At 49.1% G+C, this 26,654-nt stretch overlaps 14 protein-coding genes across 14 annotated transcripts; 5 read left to right on the top strand and 9 right to left on the bottom strand.

Moving 5' to 3' along the window:
- Window positions 1-43: 43 nt before the first annotated feature.
- ONS95_009828 (uncharacterized protein) lies at window positions 44-1,901 on the bottom strand. The gene is made up of 3 exons (XM_058503389.1): window positions 1,292-1,901; window positions 175-1,126; window positions 44-99 (listed from the first exon to the last, which is right to left on the bottom strand). Exons 1-2 carry the CDS (start codon window positions 1,518-1,520, stop codon window positions 498-500), a joined length of 858 nt encoding a protein of 285 aa, XP_058360101.1. The 5' UTR covers window positions 1,521-1,901; the 3' UTR covers window positions 44-99; window positions 175-497.
- Window positions 1,902-2,297: 396 nt separating this feature from the next.
- On the top strand, window positions 2,298-3,116 carry ONS95_009827 (uncharacterized protein; the record flags this gene model as incomplete). Its single annotated transcript, XM_058503388.1, has 1 exon — window positions 2,298-3,116. The coding sequence occupies one exon, from the start codon at window positions 2,298-2,300 to the stop codon at window positions 3,114-3,116; it is 819 nt and encodes a 272-aa protein (XP_058360100.1).
- Window positions 3,117-3,384: 268 nt separating this feature from the next.
- Window positions 3,385-4,160, bottom strand: ONS95_009826 (uncharacterized protein; the record flags this gene model as incomplete). Its single annotated transcript, XM_058503387.1, has 3 exons — window positions 3,385-3,721; window positions 3,778-4,057; window positions 4,112-4,160. 3 exons carry the CDS (start codon window positions 4,158-4,160, stop codon window positions 3,385-3,387), a joined length of 666 nt encoding a protein of 221 aa, XP_058360099.1.
- A 1,955-nt stretch (window positions 4,161-6,115) lies between these two features.
- THR1 (Trihydroxynaphthalene reductase) lies at window positions 6,116-7,280 on the bottom strand (the record flags this gene model as incomplete). Its single annotated transcript, XM_058503386.1, has 3 exons — window positions 6,116-6,759; window positions 6,813-7,205; window positions 7,268-7,280. 3 exons carry the CDS (start codon window positions 7,278-7,280, stop codon window positions 6,116-6,118), a joined length of 1,050 nt encoding a protein of 349 aa, XP_058360098.1.
- Window positions 7,281-7,527: 247 nt separating this feature from the next.
- On the top strand, window positions 7,528-9,319 carry ONS95_009824 (uncharacterized protein). The gene is made up of 3 exons (XM_058503385.1): window positions 7,528-7,764; window positions 7,818-8,888; window positions 8,940-9,319. Exons 1-3 carry the CDS (start codon window positions 7,695-7,697, stop codon window positions 9,164-9,166), a joined length of 1,368 nt encoding a protein of 455 aa, XP_058360097.1. The 5' UTR covers window positions 7,528-7,694; the 3' UTR covers window positions 9,167-9,319.
- A 376-nt stretch (window positions 9,320-9,695) lies between these two features.
- ONS95_009823 (uncharacterized protein) lies at window positions 9,696-10,912 on the bottom strand (the record flags this gene model as incomplete). Its single annotated transcript, XM_058503384.1, has 2 exons — window positions 9,696-10,574; window positions 10,634-10,912. The coding sequence occupies 2 exons, from the start codon at window positions 10,910-10,912 to the stop codon at window positions 9,696-9,698; spliced, it is 1,158 nt and encodes a 385-aa protein (XP_058360096.1).
- A 411-nt stretch (window positions 10,913-11,323) lies between these two features.
- ONS95_009822 (uncharacterized protein) lies at window positions 11,324-12,113 on the bottom strand (the record flags this gene model as incomplete). The annotated part of the gene is made up of 2 exons (XM_058503383.1): window positions 11,324-11,373; window positions 11,426-12,113. The coding sequence occupies 2 exons, from the start codon at window positions 12,111-12,113 to the stop codon at window positions 11,324-11,326; spliced, it is 738 nt and encodes a 245-aa protein (XP_058360095.1).
- A 2,631-nt stretch (window positions 12,114-14,744) lies between these two features.
- On the top strand, window positions 14,745-16,067 carry ONS95_009821 (uncharacterized protein; the record flags this gene model as incomplete). The annotated part of the gene is made up of 1 exon (XM_058503382.1): window positions 14,745-16,067. The coding sequence occupies one exon, from the start codon at window positions 14,745-14,747 to the stop codon at window positions 16,065-16,067; it is 1,323 nt and encodes a 440-aa protein (XP_058360094.1).
- A 947-nt stretch (window positions 16,068-17,014) lies between these two features.
- TVP18 (Golgi apparatus membrane protein tvp18) lies at window positions 17,015-17,809 on the bottom strand (the record flags this gene model as incomplete). Its single annotated transcript, XM_058503381.1, has 4 exons — window positions 17,015-17,315; window positions 17,389-17,481; window positions 17,704-17,719; window positions 17,773-17,809. The coding sequence occupies 4 exons, from the start codon at window positions 17,807-17,809 to the stop codon at window positions 17,015-17,017; spliced, it is 447 nt and encodes a 148-aa protein (XP_058360093.1).
- Window positions 17,810-18,156: 347 nt separating this feature from the next.
- PTH1 (aminoacyl-tRNA hydrolase) lies at window positions 18,157-19,880 on the bottom strand. The gene has a single exon (XM_058503380.1). It carries the CDS (start codon window positions 19,722-19,724, stop codon window positions 19,005-19,007), a length of 720 nt encoding a protein of 239 aa, XP_058360092.1. The 5' UTR covers window positions 19,725-19,880; the 3' UTR covers window positions 18,157-19,004.
- Window positions 19,881-20,275: 395 nt separating this feature from the next.
- Window positions 20,276-21,246, bottom strand: ADE1 (Bifunctional purine biosynthetic protein ade1; the record flags this gene model as incomplete). Its single annotated transcript, XM_058503379.1, has 2 exons — window positions 20,276-21,046; window positions 21,094-21,246. The coding sequence occupies 2 exons, from the start codon at window positions 21,244-21,246 to the stop codon at window positions 20,276-20,278; spliced, it is 924 nt and encodes a 307-aa protein (XP_058360091.1).
- Window positions 21,247-21,706: 460 nt separating this feature from the next.
- ONS95_009817 (uncharacterized protein) lies at window positions 21,707-22,751 on the top strand (the record flags this gene model as incomplete). The annotated part of the gene is made up of 2 exons (XM_058503378.1): window positions 21,707-21,715; window positions 21,768-22,751. 2 exons carry the CDS (start codon window positions 21,707-21,709, stop codon window positions 22,749-22,751), a joined length of 993 nt encoding a protein of 330 aa, XP_058360090.1.
- A 344-nt stretch (window positions 22,752-23,095) lies between these two features.
- Window positions 23,096-23,641, bottom strand: ONS95_009816 (uncharacterized protein; the record flags this gene model as incomplete). The annotated part of the gene is made up of 1 exon (XM_058503377.1): window positions 23,096-23,641. One exon carries the CDS (start codon window positions 23,639-23,641, stop codon window positions 23,096-23,098), a length of 546 nt encoding a protein of 181 aa, XP_058360089.1.
- A 541-nt stretch (window positions 23,642-24,182) lies between these two features.
- On the top strand, window positions 24,183-25,570 carry ONS95_009815 (uncharacterized protein; the record flags this gene model as incomplete). The annotated part of the gene is made up of 2 exons (XM_058503376.1): window positions 24,183-24,434; window positions 24,482-25,570. 2 exons carry the CDS (start codon window positions 24,183-24,185, stop codon window positions 25,568-25,570), a joined length of 1,341 nt encoding a protein of 446 aa, XP_058360088.1.
- Window positions 25,571-26,654: the final 1,084 nt, after the last annotated feature.

Genomic DNA, 26,654 nt, shown 5'->3' with positions numbered 1-26,654 from the left:
ACAATCAGAATGCTTCAGATTTGCATTCTCAACTTCTACTTGCATCCGTCTTCTATCTCTAGACGTTCGAGAGGATTCATGAAGGTCCATGGTGTTATTCTGAATATCTGGTTAGCCCAATGGTCACTCCCTGGCTTGAATGTACTTCGCAATGAGTACTTAAAGGAATCATACATTTGTCAGTATATTCCATCTATGTGCACTGCCCTATATCAATATCCAAAAGCTGCCAATAGCAAGAAAGTTTTTGAACACATGTGGAGGTACACAACAGTTCAAGGCTTGAATATTTCTGACTTCCTCCCATGATAGTTTGCCTCTTGGATTCAAAAGTATAGAGTCTTTCGCATTAGTGATTTTCGAAGCAGTGCGGCTCACTTAGGATCTTCCAGTAGTTCTCGGTAGTCAGCAGCCGTTCTGCCAGCAAACCAGCATGCCAACGTCACTCATCATATCCACACTCGATCTCGTCAAAGTCATTTACTGTATTATCCCACTCACAGCTTCGACTCCACCCAAACCGGATTTCTCTTCTCCACAAAAGCCTTAATTCCCTCCTTGAAATTCTCCCCCTTTACCAAACTTGGATACCAATCCCGCTCCAAGACATCAACAGCATCTTCCACACTCCCCGCTTCCCAGGCAAGTCTGATACCCGTCCGTCCAACTATCATTGCATCAGGACTGTTACTACACATCTCTTTTGCCAGCTCAATAGCAGCATCCACCACCTCTTTACCTTCTCCAACATTCTTCTTTGCCCTGTCTCCCCCCTGTTCAATCTCAATGACCCTATTCACCAAGCCCCATGCTTCTAAAGTCCTCGCACTGACACTCCTCCCGGTCAGCACCAAGTCGCTCGTCCTCTGCAGTCCCAATGTCCTCACCAAGCGAGGTAAACACCCGGCGACAGGCACAATACCTCTTTTGATTTCTGGGAGAGAAAACACAGCTGTCGACGCAGCGAGGATCATGTCGCAGTTGGCGATCATCTCAAAGCCGCCGCCCATACAGATCCCGTTAACGGCTGCGATGATGGGTTTCTTGCCTGAGCGGCGAGGGAGGCCGGCGAGTCCGGGGGCGGCCATACTGTTTGTTGTGGAGGTGGAGTTGAGTGAGTTCCATTCTGAGGAGGTGTTAGACATGTCTCCTGATGCCTTTCCAAAGTTGTAAAAGGGACCGTCTCATTAAATCCAAAAAAAAACTCCATATATTTACAATCCAAGGAAACAGGAAAAACGATACGAGAGCTTTCTGTGAAGAATGTATTTGGAAAACAGTGAGAACTTACCACCCAAATCCGCTCCCGTACAGAACGCTCTCCCAACACCCGTAATGATACCGACCCACAAGCTCTCATCCTTGTCAAACAACTCCCATATCCTGGCGATCTGGCGACTCGTAGTCAGATCCACGCAATTCAATTTCTCAGGTCGGTTGAGCGTCACTTGCACGATTCTCTCGTGGGGGAAGGAGACGTAGAAGTGTGGGTAGGTTAGTGTTTGCGAGCGGAGAGACATGATGGAAGCTGTCGTGAGATGGTATTGGCGTTAATGAGTGGTTGAAAGCTTCGCCTGAGTGAGAATGAGTGATTACTAGAGGAGTAAAGTTCAATCTGGCATCCTCATGTGCTGTCAAAAATCTCACAACGAAGAAACACGAAGCAAGAAAAAGAAAAGGAAGCAAGCGAGTGCCGGAGCACTTCTGTACCTCGGACGCATTGATCCTGGTTCGTGGCTGAGAAGTGGATGTCATAGAAACCCATTGATTAGTTGTTGATCGATCTGATTAGATGTAGATAACGCTTAGCGCATGCTAGTGCGGTGAATGAGCTCCACTTTCACTTGTTTCGTCAACCCAGGATGGTTTAAGTTCAAAGAAATTGAGTTAACAATTCTATACTGACTTCAATTCGAGGAAAGAATATGAGCTTTGAAATCGCAGCTTGCAACCGAGTCAACTGCTTTGTCCCTATGAGACATGGAGAGCTCCTGTAATTACCTAGCTTGACATGATACTTTCTTTCTGGGATCTGAGTATTTTTGCAGCATACAATGGGAGATTATTTCCATTGGTTGTCCAGCTAACATTTCTTTTCCCTGTCCCCATTGGATCCGATATTGTTCGACAGAAGTATCTTCCTGTAATTCACCAGGAATGAGCCGACGAGCTCGGCACCCCGCAATCAGGACAGCCCACCTCTCACATCGCGTCATCCCGAGACCTGTTCAGACTCGAACAGCCACCTCAACTTCTCTTTCCCTCCCACCTCCCAACACAACCTCACGACCATTACAATGCTCCTCCTCGGCCTAACAGGGTCAATCGCGACAGGTAAATCCACCGTATCATCCATCCTCTCCGCACCACCCTATTCCCTCCCCATAATCGACGCCGACATCCTCGCGCGCCGCGTCGTCGAGCCAGGAAGCGCAGGCTACGCCAAAATCCTCGCCCACTTCCAGCCCAGCACGCCAGACCTGCTCCTCCCTTTCCCAGATGACGCGACGTATAATCGGAGTAAAGGCGCGCCTTTGAATAGGCCTGCGCTCGGGAGGAGAGTCTTTGGGGATAGTGAGGAGAGGAGGAAGGATCGCGCAGTGTTGAATGGGATTGTGCATCCGGCTGTGAGGAGAGAGATGTATAAGGAGTTGTTGAAGTGTTATTTGAGGGGGTGTTGGGCGGTGGTGCTGGATGTGCCGTTGCTGTTTGAGAGCAGTTTAGATGTGTTGTGTGGGACGGTTATGGTTGTTGCGGTTAGGGATCCGGAGATTCAGATGAAGAGGTTGATGGATAGGGATGCGCATTTGACGAGGGAAGATGCGGAGAATAGGGTAGGTAGTCAGGGAGATGTGAGGGAGAAGGCGAGGAGGTGTGAGGCGAGAGGTCCTGGGAAGGGAGTCGTGGTTTGGAATGATAAGGGGAAGGAGGAGTTGAAAGGAGAGATCGAGAGGGTAATGAACGAGGTGAGCAGAGCAAGTCCGAGGTGGTGGGCATGGTTGTTACTCCTATGTCCACCGCTCGCTGGACTCGCTGGCATCTGGAACTACTGGAGAGGTTTGGTCATCAACAAAAGGTGGAAAGAGGGTGAGCTACAAGCGAAGGCTAAACTTTGAACCCGAGGTACGTCTCTGATATATTTCGAGATATTTTTAGTCGACGATCTTTGGCGTGGCGTCGATTGACATGGATTGAAAGATGTGGCCTTGGTTAGCGCGTCTCCCAAGTCCCAGGGAAGAATTTTTGTACATGTCCACATAGCAAGTGCCATAATGTTCGTTGATACCACTATCTATCTCGTATGTACAATGTATCCATCATCAAATATTTACATGCACAATCCCGCTTTTCGTCGTATGTTCTTTATAGGCACCGTCACAAAGTCTAGACTGAATCACCACTCAACCCATTCTTGACTAGTAGTGCGGAGAAATCTGGGTTCTTCGCTGCATTAAAGTCATGGTTCCAATAGTTGGTTACCTCATGTACGGGGAAATTGGTCGTATTTGACGCTGGATTCGATGGCTTAGTGCCAGAGTAGGCGAAAGCGAAGCGGTTATTACCATTGGCGTTGAGAGTGACAGCTCGATTGCTGGCCCCAGTGTATGAAGTGCATCCCGTGCATTTGGCCGTGACCTTCCAATGAGTCCTGTTCGTGTAGGTGCCGGCTTTGATGATTTCATATTGGGCTCCACTGTAGACTGGAGGTTGAGAATGGCTTCTAGAAGCTGGTCAGCAAATCATATTCTCTTTTCGAAAACAGAGATGTATGCTTACACTGCATATCGAGATGATATGGTTGAACTGGCACCGTTTGCCCAACATGCCATCAAAGGGTTATTGATCATACTTCCTCCCCATGCAAGGGCTGCCCAGCCTACATCAATGGGAGCCGCGACCTGGACGACGACGGGGTATGTCGTGTTGATCTGACTTGGTAGAGCGACACGATATGCGATAGTCAGTCCAATCTTGTACGCCGCATTGTACTGCTGGAAAAGGAATCCAGTATCAGAGTCCCGGAAGGCAAACGAGTCCGCAGCTTGAACTCCAGCGACTAGATGGGATGTCAAAATATGATGAGGCGGCTTTAAATTGAGGCTTTACTTACCAAGACCTGCCACAGCAGTCACGATCCTAGCACCAACTGACCACCTCATCTTGAGCCAATGCTGTGAAAGAAAAGAAGCCGGGAAAGGAATAAGAAGACAGTGGTGTCCGATGAAGTCAATTTTACCACGTTCCGGTGGTGTCGAGGTCAGAGAAGTTCAATCAGAGCCCTGAAGAATGCCGACAGATGTTTGCTGGAACGTAATGTATTTCTGTCGGTAGATCAGATCGAGATCGGTAGATAAGCAATCAAATGAAAACTGTAGAGTTCATTATCCAGCTCTATACCGGGGAGGAGGACGATCTAATATATGAGCAGGGCGGAAAGTGGTGGCATACATCTAGAATCGTCCAAGTCAAACTTCCCGCCACTCGCCCGTCTGATGTCCTCGTCTTTCTCGTTTTGGAAGCAAGGTCACAATGCAGCAAGCCTTCGTTCCAATTTCCACAGCATTTCGGAAGCTGAAGACCGACAGAACAGAGATTCTGGATGCAGATAGATACATCGGAAGGCTCACTGTTTGTCTTCCTCATCTTGAGGACTACCACCGAAAATAACTCTCAGGCTAATTCGGAATGGGTCTTCTATTCTTCGTCTGCGTCATGATCTTTAGAGAAGTACATTGTGGCATGGGCACGTTACCAGTCTAGAAATCAAATCATCCCATGCGTGATCTTTCCCCTCATTCTCAATTGTTCCCTGCTTATCCTGAATCCCATAGCCAATTTGGCAATATAACAATATGATCGATACCCGCAGCTCTATGAGAATCAATAATACAACCCCTTTTGTTATACTCAATTCGCTTTTACCCCGCGTGATATTGGCTCGACTTCATAATGTGCGGCTAAAAAGAAAAGTGGTATTTCTCCACACCAGATAACCTTGGTTTCAACACAAAATAGCCGGAAGGAACGTTGAGAAGTTCTGGGATGTTTACTCGTCATGCTGCTCATCTAGGTCGTTTCGTTCCGGCTCTTGAATCGAGGCGAGATCAGCTGCCGGTGTTTGGGACTGGTTTGGGGAAGTGCGTTGCTGCACAAGCGAATTTGAAAGTTGGATCAACATAACATTTCCAATCGAACCACCCAAGGAAGTTCTATGCATAGAAGATTGCGAAACCCGGTTCAAAGATTTGTTTAAAATCCTTCTTTAATGCACACCCCACCAAGACAACGTGAATGCACACCACTCTTTGGATAGGTCCGGCCAAAAATAGCTTCCAAAGAAACTTGTGACAGCAGAGTTCAGGCCCCACAGCCGCACCCTCGAGCTCTGCTCTAGTGGGGCCTCTTCATAGGAGGCAGTTTCTGGGACTAAAGCGAAGCAATCAGAGGAGTCACAAGTCAGAAGCTTGGAACAATATCTGTAATAGCTGTGGGGGGTAGGTAATGTAGAAAGAGAGCGAGTCGGATGACCACTCAAGTTCGATGTGGGACTACCCATCGTGACGCTTCCTGTCATGAATAACTGAATTAGGATTTGTGGGTAAGTGAATATTCCTTAAGCTAAGAGTAATTGTGTCAAAATCTCAGCCTTGAATGTGAGAGTTCTGGTATCTCAGTGCTCTGCGATGTTTGAGGAATGGCTGGAAATAGAACAAGAACTATGCAGGGACGATATGCAGAGCTGGGAAAGCCAAACAGAGCAGTAACTTTGCATATACTTTGTGTTGCCTTGATAAGTTCAGCTCCAGTTCCAAAACGAGAAACTCAAGCAAATCAAACAATGTGGCAATGCTTTTGCATCCATTACCGCATGCCTGCTGTGGAACGACATGGACGTACTCGTCCGTGACACCATGCAAGCAGCCGCGACCTCTACACAGACAGCACCTTGGAGATTCCCCGTCAATCAGTAGCAAGATTCTTGTAATCCCTGAATGTCAAGTCATTGCCCAATACAATGGTTGGGAGGTGGCGTCATGTGTTACACAGTCATATAGAGCATGGGTGATGATTCGTTACTGCGTCAAGGGTATTGAAGGTTCGAGCCTATTTATCTCTAGCTGTAAGTGACAGTCGTTCCGTCCTCTGCTGGCTCCAGCAGTTTCCACTCGCACTTGATATCCTTCTTCGCGAACATCGCCAGGATAACATTGGCGATACTATCGAAGTTCTCAGTTGCCAATGCAAGAATGGTTGGTCCGGCGCCCGATAAGCAGATTCCACAGAGACCTGGATGGGACTTCGGTGTCACTGATTGTAGAATCTCTGGTAGACCTGGGATCAGACCTTTTCTGTATGGCTGGTGTACTTTATCTTGCATAGCAAGGTAGATCTGCTCAGCATCCGGAGGACTCCTTCCCAACGCTGATGGCAATAATGCTATCCTCTGCAGATTGAAAACGACATCTGCCCGAGAATACGAGCTCGGCAATACACTCCTGGCTTTGGCGGTCGCGACCTCGAATTGAGGAATGATGGCTATTGCTTTGATTTCCTTCGCCCAGGGGAACTTCATATAATGCCCAATTCCAACGGGAGGTTCTGGTGGGGCAAAGCCAGTATCGACGCCGCCTGCCGGTTCGGGCAGCACTTCACTAAGGGGAATTTCTTTGCGAGAGGTGTCTTCGGGACTCAGGTCATTAAGGTAGGTACCCACAAAACCGCCATACAAGGCTGCTGCCACATTATCTGGATGTCGTTCTGCCCTTCTTGTTAGTGTATTGACTTCAACAGCCGAACGTTCGAGAATATACCAATCATCAAGCAATAGTCCAGCATCCGAGCCTTCGAGAGACCCAACTTTCCCACTTCATTGCCCAGAACCACGCCAGCTACCACAGCCGCCCCGGAAGATCCCAGACCTCTGCCGAGTGGGATTGGATTTATGATATGGACTTTCGTTTCAGAAGGAAAGGCTCGCTGGCCATGACATCGCAATACGTAAAGCGCCGTCCGCGTAATTAAGTTGCTGTCTGCGCTCAATGGGACCTCATCGGCACCCTCACCTTCATAGGTGATTTTGCAATCGAGAGGAGCTTGGGATATGGTGGTGGCATCAATCGAGACCTGTATTTCGAGCCAGATGGAGAGTGCAAGGCCAATCACATCGAAACCAGGGCCAATGTTGGCTGACGAGCAAGGTACTTCTGGAACGATATGTCAGTTTCTTGACCAATTGACACACTTCTGTACAACAAGAGCTCAGTACTTATTGTGATCATGGTGGATTTGGAGAATTTATTTATTGGCTTGATGAGTCAATGGAGTGGAATGTGTGAATTGAGGGGCTGTTTTTGGTCTGTTAATTTTCGGTCTGTCAGCCTTGTCTCCGCCACGCTAGGCCCTCCGATCACCGGGACAAAAAGAATACTACCATTGGCTCGCTAATCATTCTGGCGTCAGCCGATTTTCAGCCTGGCGAGGCAGCCTGGCTCCTGGCAAGCGCAAATGACATGTGGGGGAATTTTGAAGGCTGAAAGAATGTCAACAAAGATCTTCAATTCGCCTTTGGTTATGGATATCCAATCAATCTATTCCTGAGCTTACTATATATCTGTATCATATCCTTCGTGCCTCGACACGATCCTCTTGTACTGAACGTCGACTCCCAAGAAAACGCCAACTGGTATCTCGACATGATGTCTCTCCCACCAGCTACTGTCAAAATCAAGAGAAAGGCGACAGATGATCCCGTGGAGTTCCTACGTACGCCTCAATCCGTCATTTGCAAATGTCCATCGTACTAACAAGTCTTGTAGGCATCCATGAGTCTGGTGGTAGTGGTAAAAGACAACGACAAGACACTGGCTACATCTTCTCGAGACAATCAACCACAAACGATACCGTAGCAAGCCAATCCTCCTCTCCCGCTCCGCGCAAACTCGCGCAGCTTCCCCATACTACCAGCTCTGTTATACGACAAGCCAACTCGATTCTGAGCTCCCAAGATGCAGCTCAGACAACTCCGACCACCAAAACGACCCCTTTCGGCACCTTGAGTTCGCAGCCTCGCCGATTCCACATTTCCAGATCCGCCATACCGGCAAGCAAAGCTCATGCTATTCCCAGTGGAAGTCGTAAGCGCAAAGTCGAGCCTACAGTCTTCGTCGAACGTCGTATTCGGCCCAAGAGCGCAGATGGAACTCCAGGAGGCTCTACAACTCCAGAAGAGTCGGGAGGTCAGAATGTGAAGATCGCAGTGCCAACCCAGACCCCAATCGGACAAACCCCATTCGAGCAGACCTCAGCCAAACAGACCCCGCTCGAAGAGCCTCCAACCCCCCAAGTCAGACCGCAAAAGAAGCCTGGAAGAAACGCAAGAAGTACACCAGTCCGATCCGTCACTCCTCCCAAGTCTTCTCCAGCGCCTCTTCGAAATGTCCTCCTGCCCAACGGGTCGATGGTCCCTTGGGATGTTACTTCCGAACAGCTTGCCCTTGAGATGCAAGCTTATACATTACAAGAGATTGGCAAGAGTATCGCCGCATCCGAGAGTCCAAAACCAAGCCCTGTATCAGATCGCGTCAAGTCCCCTAGCAAGTTCAAGCCTAAGAAGCCAACTTTGCGCTACTTGGAACGACATCCGGAGCATAAGGTTGAAGCGGGTATGGAAATTGATGAGGAAGAGTACATGGATGAGGATATTGATGATGATTCGGAGTACATTATCGAGACCTATGTTCGTGTCCCAGCAGAGGCTGTGGAGGTCGACGCTGTCCAGAAGAACGTCGGTCTTTTGGTTCTTGATTCTCAACCGGATATCGACGAGTTCTATAGAGAAGACGAGGAGAGTGACGAAGAGGAGTACGATGAGGATGAAGATGAGAATGGTATGCGACGTTCCTCATTCCTCTCGTATCAGTAGCTAATCTATCCTAAAGCGGAGAACCACTACACAGCCGACTATCCCGACGAAGAAGTAGACTCTGACGACGAATACGACCGTAATGCCTACAATTACCGTACTCATAACGCTTCTGATCTCGAAGAGTTCGATGAGAATGACGCGACATTCAGTGATGATGAGAGCGAGGCTACGAAATACCCATGGATGGCTAAGCCGTGGCTCAAGAAGCCCACTGGTACAATTATGGATGATAGCGACTGAGGGATAAATTATGAACAAATAAGAAAGGCCGTCTAGCTTATGCATATGTAGAATCAAACATGGTGCATAGAGGGAGTAATACAGGATAAACATACGCTGTTGCAGGCGTGGATAATAGACATAATTGGCCCAAAACATAAGGGCAAGGCAATGAATACGACATGACCATTTGCATGAATCATTTTGCTGCCGCTGGCTGGGAATACACGTGGCTGCGCAATATTGGAACTGCTGTCTCCTCGCTGCAATTCTACCATATCTTCTCGCTTAACTCAGAACAAAACAATGGACGTCGGCCTGTTATCTTGACTTCAGCAACGAAAGCCAGTCGTTTGTATGAAGAGCACACAATTTGGTGTGTTTTCTGGTCCCTTAGGATGACAGCTCCTCTGCTCCTCTTTGGATAATAGCAGGTAACGCAAGATCCAGTACTTCAACCTCCCAAACATATTTACACATACTCGATTTAGCTGATTCTTCCTTCTTTATCTACCATTTTACGGCCCCCTTTTCATCGTTCCCATTGGACTCAGACGGTTTTCCTCTTTCCCAAAATAGCCTTCCCAACGCTACTACTATTTGCCTTGCCAATCTCGCCCGTAATCCACTCCCCGACCTCACACAGTTTATCCAGATCCGCACCCGTCTCCATCCCCAAACTCTCCAGGAAATACACCAAGTCCTCCGTACTCACATTCCCCGTCGCCCCAGGACTATACGGACACCCTCCAAGCCCACCCACACTACTATCGAACCTCCTCACGCCATGCTCCAAACTCACAGCGGTATTGACCAGCGCCTGCCCATACGTATCATGGAAATGCATCGTCAGATCCTCATTCCTGATCCCCGCTGCCGTCATCGCCCTTAGTAATTCGGACGTCCTAGGCGCGGTCCCCATGCCCGTTGTGTCGCCGAGATCGATCTCATCGGCGCCCATCTCCATTAAATCACAGGCAATCTCCGCGACGCGCTGGGGATTCACGTCGTAACCTTCGAAGGGACAGCCGAGGACGACAGAGATGTATGCTCGTACCCGTAGGCCTGCAGCTTTAGCGCCGGTGATTACTTCTTTGAAGCGTTCGAGCGAAGTGGCGATGTCGGTGTTCAGGTTCTTTTGCGTGAATGATTCGGTTGCGGCTGCGAAGACGGAGAGTTCGATGAAAGGGGGTGGGGAACCGGGTGTTTCTGAGGTTTGTGATTCGGGTTGGAATGGAGTTGGGGCGGATTCGTTGTAGGGAGAGGTTGGTGGTGTGAGAGACTGGTAGGAGGAGGGGTGGTTGCGGAGGATGGAGAGGGCGTTTGAGAGACCGCGAGAATTGGGCGCGAGGAATGAATACGATATTGGATTCGATGATGTGGGTGGTGTTTTCAAGAGGTACTCTAGTATTTCATTTGAATCTGCCATCTGGTTCCTGTTAGTTCTTGTCTGTTTGCGCATCGTGTTGAGTAGAGGTGGAAACAGACCTGCGGAACCCATTTCGGCGCCACGAAACTCCCAGCCTCGATATCAGCCAATCCAGTCCTCGCTAGCTTTTCTATAAGCTCAATCTTAGTCGTCAATGGTATGGTTTTCTTCTCATTCTGTAGCCCATCCCTCGGTCCTACTTCCACCACTTTAACGAAGTTGTTGCGGTTGGTGGCATGATGTTGTGCGGAGGGGTCAGTGGCGGTGGACATGCATCTCAGGCATCGTGGTCGCAGATTGGCGTGAGCACGCCGTGATAAATATCGTATGGGGAGCATTTTGATGGAGATGATAGACTGTGAGGTTTGATTATTGCAGGAGAATGGTTTGGCGGAGGACCCGCCGTTCGCGGTTACTCGCGGAGGAAGTACTGTAGCGCGGATGCGGGGAAGCTCAAGCTTGGACTCTTTCCAATTACTGTAGCGATCAATCCCTAACTACAGCACAAACAGCAGTACCCAGCCCAGCACACTAGGTAACCCTAAACTAACAGCCATGACATTTCGGCGATATTCTGCTCTACATGTTGCTTGATCTCTGAACTGGTGTGTATACGAGTAGATGTATGTCTGAAATCGCAGGAGTCGACGATACTCAATTTAGAACCGACGCTAAGCTTGTTTACTTTATCGCCAGTACCGAGGCCTTGTCCAAGCTTTTGTTATTCATGCAGAGAGAGGACCATGCTTCTAAGCCGCTACACCAAGCTCTCCGAGCCTACTCTCCTTCAACTTAGCAACTGTAATCTGTTTGTAAGCTTTGATCTAGATCTTCCCTTAAATAAAACTTACACGAAATAGTTCCTTCATCTTGATCAAAAACTGAATAAACACCAGCTAAGAAAGCTGCTCCGAGGATTATATACTTTGGCTCGTCATCCGATTCCTTGTGCCGTACAAACGGAACAGAACACAGCGTACCGCCTCCCTCGGCATCGCCTTCTAGAACGTAATCCCAAGGTGAAATTACGATAGAATGACCTGTACCTAACCTGACGATCAAGTCCGGCAGTTCAGCACGTTTCCCACATGGGATCTCTCCCAAATTATCGTAATCCCCTCCGCATCGGTCCTGAAATTGTACGGCAAGAGCTTCCGGAAAGGAGATCCACGGAAAGGCTGTTATGACAATAGCTGTGTAGCCTGAGAGATCGGCATTGATAGCATCTGGGCCAGATCCAAAAGAAACCGAGTGTGCGTCAATCTGCCATCCGCTTCCAAGCATTTGTCTCAGAGGCATTTCCTCGTGTGTCTTGTGCGTCGTGGGAATATTTGTAAATCCCCCCTCAAACGATTCAGAATTCACTTTACCGAACATGATTTCGCCATCTCTATAAGGTGATTTCGAAAGCTTGAGAGAGTAAATGTTCTTCTTCAGAAGTTTTTGTTTGATGAGATTATGCCAAGGACTTATTGCTCCCGAGAGGTCTGATCGTGGAAGTGAAAGTGGGAATCTAGACAATCCCAATACCGAGTCCATCTTGCGGTCCCAGTAGAAGGGGGAAGGCCTCAACGAAGTTTCTTCTTCGAATTTCTGGGTCTTGATTTCGAGACCTGCGACACGAAGTGTATCCTCTGACTTAAAGCCTGAGGTATAGATCCCCGCATAGTGAATACTAGTAGGATCCCCATGTTCGACGTAGGTCTGTGATTCAGAGGAGTTGTAAAGCTTATGCACCGAGCAATATATGCTGGAGTTGCATCTAGTTGAAGGGACAAAGAGATCGGTCTAGCCAGTGTCGACAACGGCGCGGAAAGACTGTGGTGGGGTTCCAATTTGGATGTCAGTCAGAAAAGAAAGTCTTGAATAATCCTGGAGTTATTGTCAACGATATTGACACAAATTTAAGATATGATTTACTGTTATTCGCGCTGCGTAGCTGCGGACAGCTTCCAGACCTCCCATCAAGGGAGTTTGATTCTCTCCATGCGTCTATTTGCATGTTACATAAAGAGTTAATTCCATTTTATATACGGGGACCATACCATTTTCGTTTCTTGGGTAATTGATAGTATTGGAGACTGGCTTTGGTGTCTCTCCACAATCGATGCCGCAAAACCCAAGCAGCTAAAGAAGCCAGCCAGAAGAGTGACAGCAGCAAGTAAGTCCATGTTCTGGCTGCATCAGCACTATTGGCGTCGCTTTCGTGAGTATGATGAATGTGTAATCAACATATGACAGCTAGAAGAATTGAAAGAGAGTGAGGGGAACAAACGTGACTAAGCTAGTATAACTCCCTTCATGAACATGCGGCTCTAGCCTGTTTACGGAGGAATAGCCGTCAAGATCCTAGCCTTACGATCTCGAGAATCGCTTTCCCTGATTGCAGCTCCCGATGCAGAAAGTCGTGCATTAAGGTACCTACCTACCTAAGTGAAGGCAGGGGACCAAATACACCTGACTTTCAGCTAAGCCAAGTCAGGCACCAAATCAAGAATTGTTATTGGATAGAGTCATGGCTACACCTACAAGTAAGCAAACTTGAGGCAGTTACAGGGCAGTAAGCTTGAGGAATGAGTCCATCGACATTCGGGTCGCTCCTCGCACCTTGAGGGGAGAAAAGTGGCTTGCCTCACGATACAATGACTAAATGCACACCCTCGGCTTGAGTCGCTTGACAAGTAATTAATTTACTCCATGACTGATTTCGCTTATCTCTATCATCAAAACCCTACCATGGGAGAGCCGTGAGACAACGGACTTTCAACTGGCGCTGTCACTGTATTGTCCATAGGTTTTGACCAACTTCGGTGTGCAAAATATTTACTACAAAAAAGTAAGCATCGGTGAGTTGAGGCATGTCAGCATTGTCAGTATCCTATCTCGCCTGTCCTAGGGTACCCACCTTACCTACGAAGAGTACAAGGAAGTCATGGATGTTCTGTCACAGCACAACACTGCGCAAAACACAAGTTGATTTATTATTCCAATTGTTGCACAGCACAAGTTGACTATTTCCGAAACCAATGTCATTCTTGGTCTTCTGTTCCTATCTTCCTGCATACCTGGTCTAGATGTATTGCTGAAAAGTCCATCTGTCATCAATAGATGACTACAGGAGAACCACCCAACAAAGACACAATAACACTTTCGGCGTCAAAAATAGTCGCCCTCAACCCCTCCTTCTCTTACCCAGGCTCCAGGGCTCGCATCCGCCGCACGGCTGCCGCCTCAGTGTGCAGAATTCACAGGGGAGGGGATCCTTGCCAGGGGGCCCGAAATAGGTTGTGATCCAGTAAAAGGTGCGTGACGCCTAATTATAGACGCCGTGGCTGAAGAGCTTTCCCCTTTTTGTCCGCAACATCTGCGTCAGGCACATGCTAAACCTCCTTGGTACACGTACTGCCCTATCAGGTCGTTGTGACTTCGCGGACTGCGTGTGCATGGAACTGCCAATCCCCCAGCGCTTCGAGACCCTTGCCCACCAACCGCGACCAACGATCGTAAATATCCTGGGGATGACAGGGTCCTGGTGAACTCCCTTTGCCTCCCATCTCTGCTCTTCTGGCCTCTTGTGCTTCTAGAAATACCCCGTCACACCGCGCTTAAAGGGTCTCTGCGTGCCGCATTGTCATCTCATCACCTGCATTAGAGCGATTTCTTTCCCCATATCTCGCTTTCTCGGTCGCTCTCCACCAGTGCCACAAGGCTGCTTGCGACGGTTGATCAAAAGCTTCATTGATACATAAGTGTGGTATCACCTCGTCCTTCATTACCTTTTTGATTTTATCCTTTCCCATTACAGTACGAGTGGTATTACCCGCAGAGCACAGTCCTACTTCAGGTCACTGCCCTCGTCCTCTTCTCCACAAAGTTGCAAAGACAGACGATCTTGCGACTCTATCTCACGATCGTCTCATCTCGTCTGGTCTACCCGGTCTCACGAACCGCACCAGGAGGTCGTAAATCTGGAGCGGAACAGGAAGCTTCCGACACTCCTCAAACAATCAATCAATCACATAATATCAGTCTGATATCCCTCCAGTCTGGATCGATAGTGTGTGCATATCTAGCATACTTCTGGATTGGATCGGATCGGACACTTGCCAGATCACTGGATCTTGGCCATCTATGATGCTTGCATCTGTTAGAACCTGCTCAACACTTACAATGTCTCTTGATACCAATAACTCTTCACAACCATCATCATCTCCTCCGAAGCGGCCGCGACTCTCGCTTCAAATCAAGACGCCGGCCACGGCCCAAACACTGGGGAAGTCATCCACTGCCTTGAAAGCAGATATCGACCCCTCGTCTCCTACAGCTTTCAATACACTTTCGAATGCATACGCAGTCGCTATCGAGAATGCTTCACCTAGGACAGCAAGGCCCCTCTCGACATCTGTCGACAGCAAATTCGCCAGAAGGACATCATTACGGCTTGAGACGAGCAACTTCCAGGGAGGCAACGAATATGTCCACCCCTCACAACGGACCCAGACACCAGGTCCATTCTCCATCACATACCCAGATACGCCTCGCTCGGCATATCCAAGTCTAACACCAACTGCAACCACCCAACCACCCCTTCAAAGCGAACTCAAACCTACCGCAACATCGTTCACTTTCACACCTCCTCAATCCGCAGGCTCCGACCATTCCCTCCCCCGAATCTTCACCTTCGCCGCCAACAACGGCAGCACGTCCTCCCCAAGCACGCCTCGCACCCCTCGTCGACGCATGACAGTCGGCGGCAGCCAAACAGCACCCTACACACACCCACGCAGCCTCCACAGCATCCTGCGCAATTCTCCCCTCCCACCACGAAGCACCATCACGCCCGCCACACCCAGCCGCATGTCCATGCGCCTCGCGAACCGCGCCTCCAAGAAAGTAGGCTACAACGACCCCCTCACGCAAACAATCACCACCAACAAATACGTCAAGTCGCACATCGATTTATTATCTGAAGATTCCCCTCACTCAGCCACCGACCCCGAAGCATCCGAGAAGCCAGAGCTAGAACCCCTCGACGTAACGATGGCGTACACAGGCGACGAGACGCGCGACGGGGGCCAGACGCCCGGTCCATTCGAGGAGATGCGGCGGCGCATGGCGGAGAGCGATCTCGAGACCCCTGGGACAAGGAAGCGCAAGCGCAGGGAGAAGAAGAGGAAGTGGGAGTGGACGATCAGCACTACCGAGAAGGACGACGGCGACGATGGCGAAGAGACGCCTGTAGGGAGGACGCCGCTGACGGCTGTGATGCTGGCGAGGACGCCTATCACGGCGATACGGAGAGGGGCGTCTGTATCAGAGGATTCGGCGTCTGAGGTTTCGGAGGCGGAGGAGAGGTTTGTGCCACCGGCTTCGGGGTCTGAGGATTCGGAGATGTCGGATGAGAGGGATGAGTGGAATCGTTCTGTGAGGTCGGAATCGAGGGGTTTTGATGAGGGTGATGATGTTAGGCCGACGACGTCGCAGTCACTGTAGATAGTGCAGCACATATATACACGCAACGGGACGGGCTTCCTGCAAAAAATACGAATTATGAGGGTATGTGTCATATGAGACCACCCAGAAATCGTTAGACTTCGTTCACGTCTTGTGTTGTCTCTGCCTTTTGTTGTTTTTATTGCTCTCGGCAAGCGAATGCCAAGTTGCTCTAAGAATTTCCCACAGAGAACCAAGTGAATAAGTAGACCTAGCCACATAGTCAAGTGAACAGTCCTGCAATAGGGCAATAGGAAAAAAAGCAGAAGGGGTAACTGTTGCCTCTGAGGCACACATGAACGCAATGCATCTATGGAGATCCCGAGATGCGATGCAGCAAAACGGGAAGAATCGAACATATCAGTTGACTTGAGCAGAAACTATCTGGTTGAACACTAGTCCAATGAATGTCAATTCGGACAGTTCATTGTAGAGAGATTTTTGTACTGAGAAACTGGGCTTGGAGGAACAGCACAATCAAGACTGAGAACTACCTCCCAAGATATAACTCGCTTCTTTTCCCACTTTGCAAGGCAAGGCAGAGAGAATTTTCGAACGTATTCATACAGAAAAGAACAGCGCGAAACGTCCAACTCCATGGCAGTCAACTGTCAAGCTTCCTCTCTTAGAAAAGGAACTCGTCAAAAAGAAGTAGCAGCAAATGGAAACAAAATCAAAAGATACCCGTAGAACGCCATGTCCTAATACCACATGCTTCACAACCGGTTTTTAGTCCCCTTCTAAAGGCCCCCCTCACATTGCCGCACCGTCGTCCATCCGTTGTCGTCCGCAGCCCACCTAAATGTCATTTCCCGCTCCAAAGATCTTTCGTAACTCAATTCGTGGTGAATATTTCAGACCCATCGCCCATCCCATCAATCGATTCACTTCCCCATCTCAAGTACTCTCTCCTTCCATCGAGTCTCAGGCTCAGGATTATTCCTCACCTAAATAATCATCTGAGCAACACCCTGGCCACCAAGCGTCTTGCTACCAACAAAGCCTTGACCCTTAACACCAGCCAGCGCATAGAATGACGCAGCCAGCGTCAGCATGATGGCAGCGGCAATCAGACTGCTAGCCTCATGTATTATGCTCAGCCATTGCACGAGGCCCATGGCGAGGTAGATGCCGGCGCGCATGTAGTTCGTGGTGAAGCGGCGCATGAAGGTGTCGAATTTGGCGGACGTGGGGCAAATGCGGAGGAGGAGGGGGATCTCGATGAAGATGATGAGGAAGGAACTTGCGCTTGGGGAGGGTCAGCATGGTAGCTTTGACGAGATGGAAGGGTTGAAAGGGAGGGGAGGAGGGAAGAACTTACAGGCAGAGGGCTCCGAAGAGAATCATGATGCTGACGTGGAAGAGATGCGAGATGCCCAGGGCAAAGCACAGGAATATACATATCACTCCGGTCCTGCCGTGAATCCGAGTTAGCCATCCAGTTTCAACACCCTAGGGTTTGCCAAAAACATAGTAAGGCCTGCATCCAAATATCTGCCATCTACAGTCCTTGTCGCATGAAAGATCTGGAGATGACTTGTGGAGTATACCGGCCGTAAAGCAATTGACGTTGACCCGCGGACATAATCTATTCCCAACAAGGACACTTCGACAGGAATCAAACAATGAAGCTTACCATTGACCGTAGATACCTGAGTTAATTAGCAAACTGAATCTAGAATCCGCAGACACCAGGGCAACTCACTGAAATTTCTCGTAGCAAATTCCTCGGCGATCGTCATCTTGTCTGATTTCTTTCTTTTACTCGATACTTCGGGTGAACAGGTAAGCTCGGAGCTATCTCAGCAGCGCAAACTGGACACTTTGGCACTGTCCTGCAGGTACAATGCGCAAGTTTATGAACGGTATGAGTGCGTACAGAAGTGCGTTGTGCGATTTGAAGATTGTGGGTATGTCCTTGCGAATGCTTTGTTGTGGTTGTACTGTTTTGTATGAGATGTCTTGTAGGGGTTGCCTTTAGACGTTACGTGGTTGAGCTGTTTGGGTCGTGGCGCATGCTCGGGACTCGCGTCTAGCGCCTCTTTGGTTGCTCGCCAGGTACCTCACGCCGGCTAGGCAACTGTAAAACATTCGCAGTTCAGGAGGCCCCATTGAACTCATTTTAGAAGCGTTTCATAGTAATTTTTTATTTGGAAGATTTTTTTAAGGGCCACATTGTGAGGATTGTCTTCATTTTATGAAAGATCATGACCTCATGACCGCAAAGTGGAATGAACGTCTATCTGAATTTCTGATCTAGATAGGAGACGCTCAAAGTCAACGGAGGATCTAGTTTAACACGAAAGCAAGCCACAGGGGTAGATAGAAGATTGGCATAACCTGAGCAAGAGATAATATTGACAAAATAGGTCTTTCTCGCATTTGAATCTTCACCAAGTACTGTCTATATGTCCAGTCTTTTCTCTCCAAGTGTTTCATCACTCAATTTGGAATGGGAGTAATTCTATTAGCTTCTTGCCATCTAGTCGCTCATGCTATATATTACATGACCTGATCTGTCACCAGCACTTGGTAACGCGAAGGCCTTCTACAGTCAATTACAAAGAAAACCTTCCCCAAATTCACAAATAGGTCCCTCCCTTCGTCGCTGGTCGGTTTGTCGCCTCGTTATCGACCTTCGCTTGAATGCCCCATCATGGCTGGACAACCAACATCTTTTTCCACCTCATCTGTGATCTCCATTATGAACAGTCCGAACAAAATCTTCTGTTGATCTTCCGGAATTGGACATCCTGTCGTGAAATTTGGCAGCCTTGAGCTCTTGTGACCTTTGCCTGGTACGCCTCTAGGTGGTTGATGGCTCCTAGAATCGGGGCATGTGCATTCCTTCCTTTGTCTGAGGTAAAAGTGCGTTGGAGATCTCGAAACCACACCGTCGATTTCGGGATGAGTTCTTGACACTCATTCCCTCAGCGACTACCCTTGGCTCAACCTCCTCAGCTCCATCTCCACCTTCCCAGCAGCCCCCTCAATCTTCCCCCTCTCAAGCATACTCATCTTCTTCAAAACATAATCCGCCACATCCCTCTTATCCCTACTCTCTGGACGTCCAATGCCCACCCCGATCCTCATATAGTCCTTCCCACCCAGCGACTCCCCTATACTCTTTAAGCCATTGTGGCCTTTCGCACTCGCAGTCCCCGGTCTAACCTTCACCTGTCCAAGCGCTATCTCCAACTCATCATGTACGACTACCAGACGTGTATCCTCGCCGCGAGATTCTTTCTGGAATTGCCGCCATGCAGAGGCGACGCTTGGACCGGAGACATTCATGAGAGATGCGGATTGCCAGAGAGTGAAGTCTGAGCCGATGGATATGAGGCCATTGGCGTAGGCGCGAGATTTCTGGAAGGAAGGGTAGGAGAGAGAAGATGCTAGGGCGGAGAGGACGGTGTGGCCTGCAGAGTGGAGGGTATTGATATATGGACCTGGGTTGCCGATTGAGCAGACCAGAAGTCGGATGGGCGAAGCCATTGAGAGGAATCGAGGAATATGAATTGATGGTGCTAGGGTATCTGAATCATTTTCTGTGTCGGATGATGTGAGAGTCAAGGCTAATTCTTGCCGGAGACGGAGTTGTCGTCGTTGTTTTCGAGAGAGGTTCTGGCTTTGATCTGGAGAGCTCGGCTGAGACATTTTTTTTGGATAATCCCTGTGCTGATTGACAGGGCAAGCAGCAAGGCTGAAAATTGCTTGGAACTCGGAATCTGGCTCCAATCTTAAGAAATAGCTGTTCTTGAAAATTAGAAGCTTGAAATTGAATTATCATGAGTATTAGAGATTAGAATAAATTGGAAATCAAGTCTTTTATTTGGTCTTATGCTTTTTTACCTCCATTCACATTTTTGTGAGTCTGCTTTGTCAGTTGCCGGAGGAGTCATTCGCCACTAAGTAGCCCGGCGCCGTAGACAAAGCTGCGCCTTGTTTTCCTCTAACATACCGCCGATGCTTTTCTTTGCCTTGCACTCAATTTGAATCACTTTGCGAAGTGACATTTGAAGAAACTGGATAAAGGAAGCACTACATTGTCTATCACCTTTACTGACAATCAAATTGATTGTCTGGTATTTTCCTTGTCGCCAAACGCCTCAGCTGGTAGAAATCCGTTTACCAGACATAGACAAACCACCAAATGCAACGACTCATGCCTTCCAAAAAAAAAACCAAGGAGAGGTACCGATAACTGTCTAACTGATAGCATCTAGCCACTTCTTACCGGTCAATTTCTCAAAAGCCTCGCGATACTTCTCGGCAGTCTTAGCAACCACATCCTCGGGCATAGCAACATCTTGTTTTCCCTTCAATCCATTGCTGGTAAGCCAGTCGCGAAGGTACTGCTTGTCGTAACTGTCTTGCTCGCGGCCAATTTCGTACTTATCTGCAGGCCAGAAACGACTGGAGTCTGGGGTCAATACCTCGTCGACAAGAACAATCTCATCCGTCTCCTCATCGAGACCAAACTCGAATTTGGTGTCTGCAATAATAATTCCCCGTGAGATAGCATAATCTCGAGCGGCTGTGTAAAGCTTAAGAGCAAGCTCCTCGATTCTCTTTGCGTATTTCTCTCCAACTATTTCGGCAGCTTGGGCTGGGGAAATGTTCTCGTCATTTTGTCCTGCTTCGGCCTTTGTACTCGGGGTGTAAATGGCACCTTGCGGGAACGCCTCTGCATTCTTCAGACCGGCAGCAATTGGTATTGTGTGTACAGTACCAGTACGCTGATATTCTTTCCAGGCACTGCCAGTGATGTAGCCCCGAACAATTGCTTCGATAGGGAAGATCTTAAGACGACGCACTTGCATTGAGCGGTTTTTCAAGAGAGCGCGTTGAGCTTCGGGTACAGAGGTTGGGAGGTCGAGGGTTATGAAGTGAGTTCGCAGACCAGGTATGATGGTAGATAAGATATGGAACCAATGGGTAGAGAGGAGGTTGAGGAGAGGTCCTTTAGACGGAACGCCCTATCCTGTTAGCTGAAGGGAAGCCAGCTGATTGAGGGACGGCATACATTCTGCATGATGACATCGTAAGCAGAGATACGATCGGACGCGACAAACAAGAGAGTCTTCGAGTCAACCTCGAATAAGTCTCGAACCTTACCCTCTGCAATCTTTGGGAGAGCCGTGAGGGTAGTGGACGTGAGAACAGGGGCTTCGGCCATTGTGTTGGGTCAAGATTGTCTAAAGTTGACGCTTTAATTTGAATCCGAATCGATCCCGAGTCATAAATTTGAAGTGTTCAGAAATCTCGAAGGCGACGAGGGGTATTGCAAAATTTAACCCCGCCAAAAAAAAATACAAAGGAGCGAATGGCGCGGCCGCGAGGTCGGAGGAGGGGTTCAAGGCTGCCAATTGCCATGCATGACCGGGAAAGGCTGGCTTTCAGCATATTATACGACACGTGACCCTAGAAACTTCACGATCCCACGGCTCGCCCATCCAACTGACATAAATACCACCACATTCTTTCCAGTCCACCTCACGCATATTAGAGCCCCTCTTCCTCCTGTATGTTCTTATGAGAACCTTTCGACCGACCTACGCGCTTCGCGTCTACGAATTTTAATAATTACTTGTGTCCTCCTTCACCTTCGAGCCAGTCACGCACGCCACACTGCAGTCATGCCTCCTGTACGCTTCGTTAACCCTCGAGGAAGCGCTTCTATCTAACAAATTTCTACAGATCGGGGATCTTCTGGCCCAGATAACTGGAGAGCCAAGTCCCACTCAGTCGGCACATCCATCTTCACCCCCGAAGCGCAAAGCCGACGATCAAATCCGAAAGACAGTTGACAAGATTCAGAGGACACAAGTGCCAGCAGCTGGCTCACCGCGCCCTATAGCGCAAGCCAGCAGACCTGCTACAGTCGATACATCAATGGCAAAGTTGAAGCTAGCTCAGAACCATCAAAAGCAACCCCTCTCCCGCCCGTCAACAGCGACAACATCCTTTAAGAATGGGCAGCCTACACCACCTCCAACGAATGATGCTCCTAAAGCACCACCAAAGAAAGGATCATTTGCAGAGATTATGGCTAGAGGAAAAGCAGCACAGTCAACACTAGGTCAGGTTGGAAAGATTCAGCACAAACGGATTGAGAAGCAACCAAGCAAACGTGAGAGAGAGGATGCGAAGGCGCAGAAGGCATCGAAACTCCAGAAGAACTTGGCACCAGATAGTAAATTCAGTAAGATGGGCCAGAATCCTGTTCGGAATGGCCAAAGCACAGGGAAAGATGGTGGAAAGAAACGTCCGGAACCACTTCCTGAGAAGAAGGTCAAGAAGGCAGCTCTGGCCACGACTGGATATACTGGGACGTCGAGACCCAAGCCTGGTGGAGGATCTTCGAGGCCCTCAGCCTCTTCTGCGTCGTCAAGATATGACAGAGGCCCTGACCGGGATAGACATCGCGGAGACAGATATGGTGCCCGCTACACCTACGCAAGTGAAGACGAGGAGGATGAGGAGGAAGAAGATGAGCCGGATTACGAATCAGATCTTTCCGATATGGAAGCCGCCGCATTTGAAGTAGACGAGGAAGAGGAGGAGGCTGCAAGGATTGCTCGTCGTGAGGATGCTTTGGCACTGGCCGAGGAGAACAGACTTAAGCGAGAGAAGGAAGAGAAGCGGAGACGACTGGCTGCCATGGCGAAGTCTCGCCGCTGATTCCATAGTAATGGATCGGGGGTAATTGGGAAGGTTGGGTTATGTCGGGTTTTCAGAGGCTCTGCCTCCAGTGGGTATTTGCATTTGCAAGGTGACAGGGAATGAAAGGCATTGTTTGTTTAGCGAGACGGCGTTACGGTGAGAAGCATTGCAAACGGCGTTCATTCTATTACAAATACTAGTTGTGTATACCAGATTCATGGTAACTGTTTTGGCCCGCAAATCCAGAGCGCTTATTAACTATTTTGACCTTCTCCACTCGTAGGACGTCGTTTCCATGCCTTTGCAAATTCTGAAGTCATCGCTTTGACCACCATCAATAATACCAAATTACGAGTAGAATTCTATGATGCTGTGAAAGTCACCAGACAATCTGCTTTCCATTCCGCGACCTCTCTGCTTTTCAAGATGGTCTTTCGCTCTTCCATGGTCATACCCATACCCATCTCATCCTCGAACATCCATCTCCATCTTTGCGTTTTGATTGTAATCTCATAAGTATTTCCTGGCACCATAAGTCTAATATTTGAATTTCTCAACCCATCGGCCTTCGGTAGGACGCTAATTGTATACTGCGTTGAGAACTTCTGACCGGGTTCCAGCCGCACCAACGAGGTATCCTCAAGATCCAACGCCTCCTCGTCCCAATCATCAGCAATCAGAGTCGAACCTCCTCCTATCCTGCGATGATTGCGTTGCGGGTCTCTAATTTCAATACCGCCGCTGTAATCAACCCATAGGCGGACAAGCGCCCAGATCGGCTTGGGAGCGGTACATTCGTACTCTGTGGTCACCGTGAATGGTGGCTGGCCAGATAGGGCGCAGGTCGGATAGGATGTTGTTACAATTGTGGATATCTGGGGTTGCTGTGGGGCCTGGGAAGAGGACATTGTTTAGAATGTGCTGATGCTCCTTCAACAGCGGCACAGTTAAAAGGGGGAAAGTCTCCTATGTGAGCCTGGTAGTGAGACCCAACATGCTGCCTGGATCTAGGGATGCATGATTCTGATGTCCCGCATGCGGGCTTGGGAGGCGACACGCCATGTCAAGCAATATCAATCATGTAAACAGCTTGCTTCCATACTCTCCCCAAGGTATGATTCAGTCACCTGCCTCCATGACTCCATGAGTTCTTCCTGATACATAAACAAAATACGCGAGGGACAAGCAAGTGTCACTTTACTGCATGATCTGTATCCAGGGTTTACGCTAAGCTAGCCTACCCGCAGTGAAGCGATAGAATAATCCCTGCCTTCAAGGTTGGAACAGACCAAAAATATTTCGAGCCTCAATGACGGCACCGACAACATTCAACTCGCAAACTTTTCTTACCAACGCCGTGGGAATTCTTCCTAGGCCAACGACCCACTGGCTCCATCACCGCGGATCATAGCGCTGCTCGCTCGTCGGCGAGCCGCCCACGTTACGACAATGGCGCTCGTTGAAGTTCCCCAATCAACTGCATACCCTCCCCTCGAAGAACAGAAGCCACTACAAGAGCCACCTCCTATAGTCATCACACCCTGCGATCCATGGCCACGACCCTACTTCCTTGAGAATGGGCTACGGAGAGTTGCGCCATACCATTTCACCTACAATACATACTGCAAGGAGAGATGGCGAGGACGGGAACTACTCGATATATTCTCAAGCGAGTTTAGAGACAGGCCCCTTGAGTACTATGTAAGCCTGGAAGTTTGTACTGGTTAATTCATTTCTAACAGAATTAGAAAGATGCCATAGAGCGTGGAGCTGTCACTGTCAACGGCAAACCTGTGCCCACGACACAACACATCGTGAAGAACGGAGATGTCATTTCACATACGCTGCACAGACATGAGCCTCCAGTCACGGCACTCCCAATATCAGTTCTACATGAAGACGAAGACATGATAGTCATCAACAAACCTTCTGGTGTTCCAGTACACCCTGCTGGGAGGTACAACTACAACTCTGTGGTGGAGATAATGCGGGCAGAGCGTGGCCATGCGTGGAACCCCTTGCCATGCAATAGACTTGACCGGCTGACAAGCGGTGTCATGTTCATTGCAAAGCACCCAAAAGCTGCCGAGGATCTAAGTCAACAGATCACACAAAGAACCGTCCGGAAAGAATATATCGCCCGAGTCAAGGGAGAATTCCCCGACGGAGAAGTCATCTGCGACATGCCCATTCTACAGATATCCCCCAAACTAGGCCTCAACCGCGTACGCGCAAACGGAAAGTCAGCCCGTACCGTCTTCAAGAAACTCGCATACTACCCACCAACAGCCGAATCCGAGCCCGGAAAGCCAGAAGCCCAAGAAGGCTACTCAGTCGTCAGATGTCTCCCCGTCACAGGACGAACCCACCAACTGCGAGTCCATCTCCAGTTCCTCGGCCACCCAATCGCAAACGACCCCATCTACTGCAACAGGCGCGTCTGGGGCGCCAATCTAGGAGCCAACGACGCGGACGCATCGCAAGACACAGATGAGGATATCATCACGCGGCTATCACGTATGGGCAAGTCGGAAGTCGCCGATGCGGTGGCGTACCACGACGAGATGGTCGATGAATACAACAAGAAGAAAGCCGAGAAGATGTCTGGAGAACTCTGCGATATTTGCCAGACTCCTCTTTACACCGATCCTGGGGAGCAGGAGCTCTCGCTGTGGCTGCATAGTCTGAGATACGAGGATGCTGGTGGCGCATGGAGCTATCTTAGTCCTCTCCCTGCTTGGGCGCTTCCGCCTGCAGGGTTTGAGGGTCCGACTGAAGTTGGGGGAATGGAGGAGTTGGTGGAAGCGGTGAAAGATGAGAATCCCGAGATTGCGTAGCCTTTGCATGGTTATGCGTCTTATAGTCAAAAAATGAAATAGAAATCTTCGTGTCCAATAAGAGTCGATTCCAACCAGCTGGAAACGTAGATACAAGACTAGTCTTACGTGCATGATCTCGATAATCTGGAGCTCTATTGGCTGTTCACGCGTCGGTGCTTGATAGCTTACAGTCTGTTCAGAAATGGAGCATAGCAGAGAGAACTCCATGGCCAGCGCTTCTTGCAATCAAGCAATGTCCTGGCTTGTCAAATTTTCGAATAAGCCCATCTCTCCCTCTTGGTCAATACTACTGCTAATATAACCAACCTTGTGCAGCCACTTGGCTCTCCAAATCAAATAAATCCAACGAGCTAGAGCCGTGCACATCACATCTCAAAGTAACGGCACTTGTCACAAGTGAGACACATACATCTGCACCAAATCCCGAAATGCAAAAGCAAAGAAGCCCTTGCAGGTGAGACCGCTATCCCACAATCCGGGTACTTACAGTAGATCAGATCTAAGTCTACCAAGATCATTGGCTTGGATTCCATCGGGCAGAATCCGATTGATCAATTCACCATGACCTGCCTACGAGTAGTCTGCCTACCTGTCTCACTCACTCACTCACCCGCTCTCCCAATCGGAAGAATTGCGATATTCTGCGTAGTAGAAAAGAAGGAAAACCCCTGACAGAGACAGTGACAGAGAAATTATTAGCAAAAAGAAAAGTAGTATTAATGAGACTGGGAGACGGCATGGAAAGTGTGATGTGATGTGCTGTGACAGGCTGACAAACTACAGCTTGGGGCCCATGAATTGGGTAGCGAGACGCCGCTTACTTTTTTGGTGTGTCCCGGGCTCGGGGATGACGGGGCACCCCGAAAAAAAAAAACTCGGTGTAACTCCACCGCACCACACCGCTTCGAATCTTCGCGTTAGCTGGTAAGCTTCGTCGAATCAGAAGATGGGCCTCGGGAACTTAGCTTAAATGCTAGTGAGATTGAGTTGCCGTGAAATTGGATCCCTTTGGGACTTCTGCAGCGCAAGACTTACAGTAGTGCCGAAGATCGATCTTAAAATCTCTGGTCCTCGCTTAGCT

This window comes from Cadophora gregata (genome assembly GCF_030347475.1).
Source record: "Cadophora gregata isolate MNR1 chromosome Unknown scaffold_4, whole genome shotgun sequence".
NCBI lineage: Eukaryota > Fungi > Ascomycota > Leotiomycetes > Helotiales > Ploettnerulaceae > Cadophora > Cadophora gregata.
The sequence above is the reverse complement of the archived record's forward strand: the minus strand, read 5'-3'. Positions and strand labels throughout refer to the sequence as shown.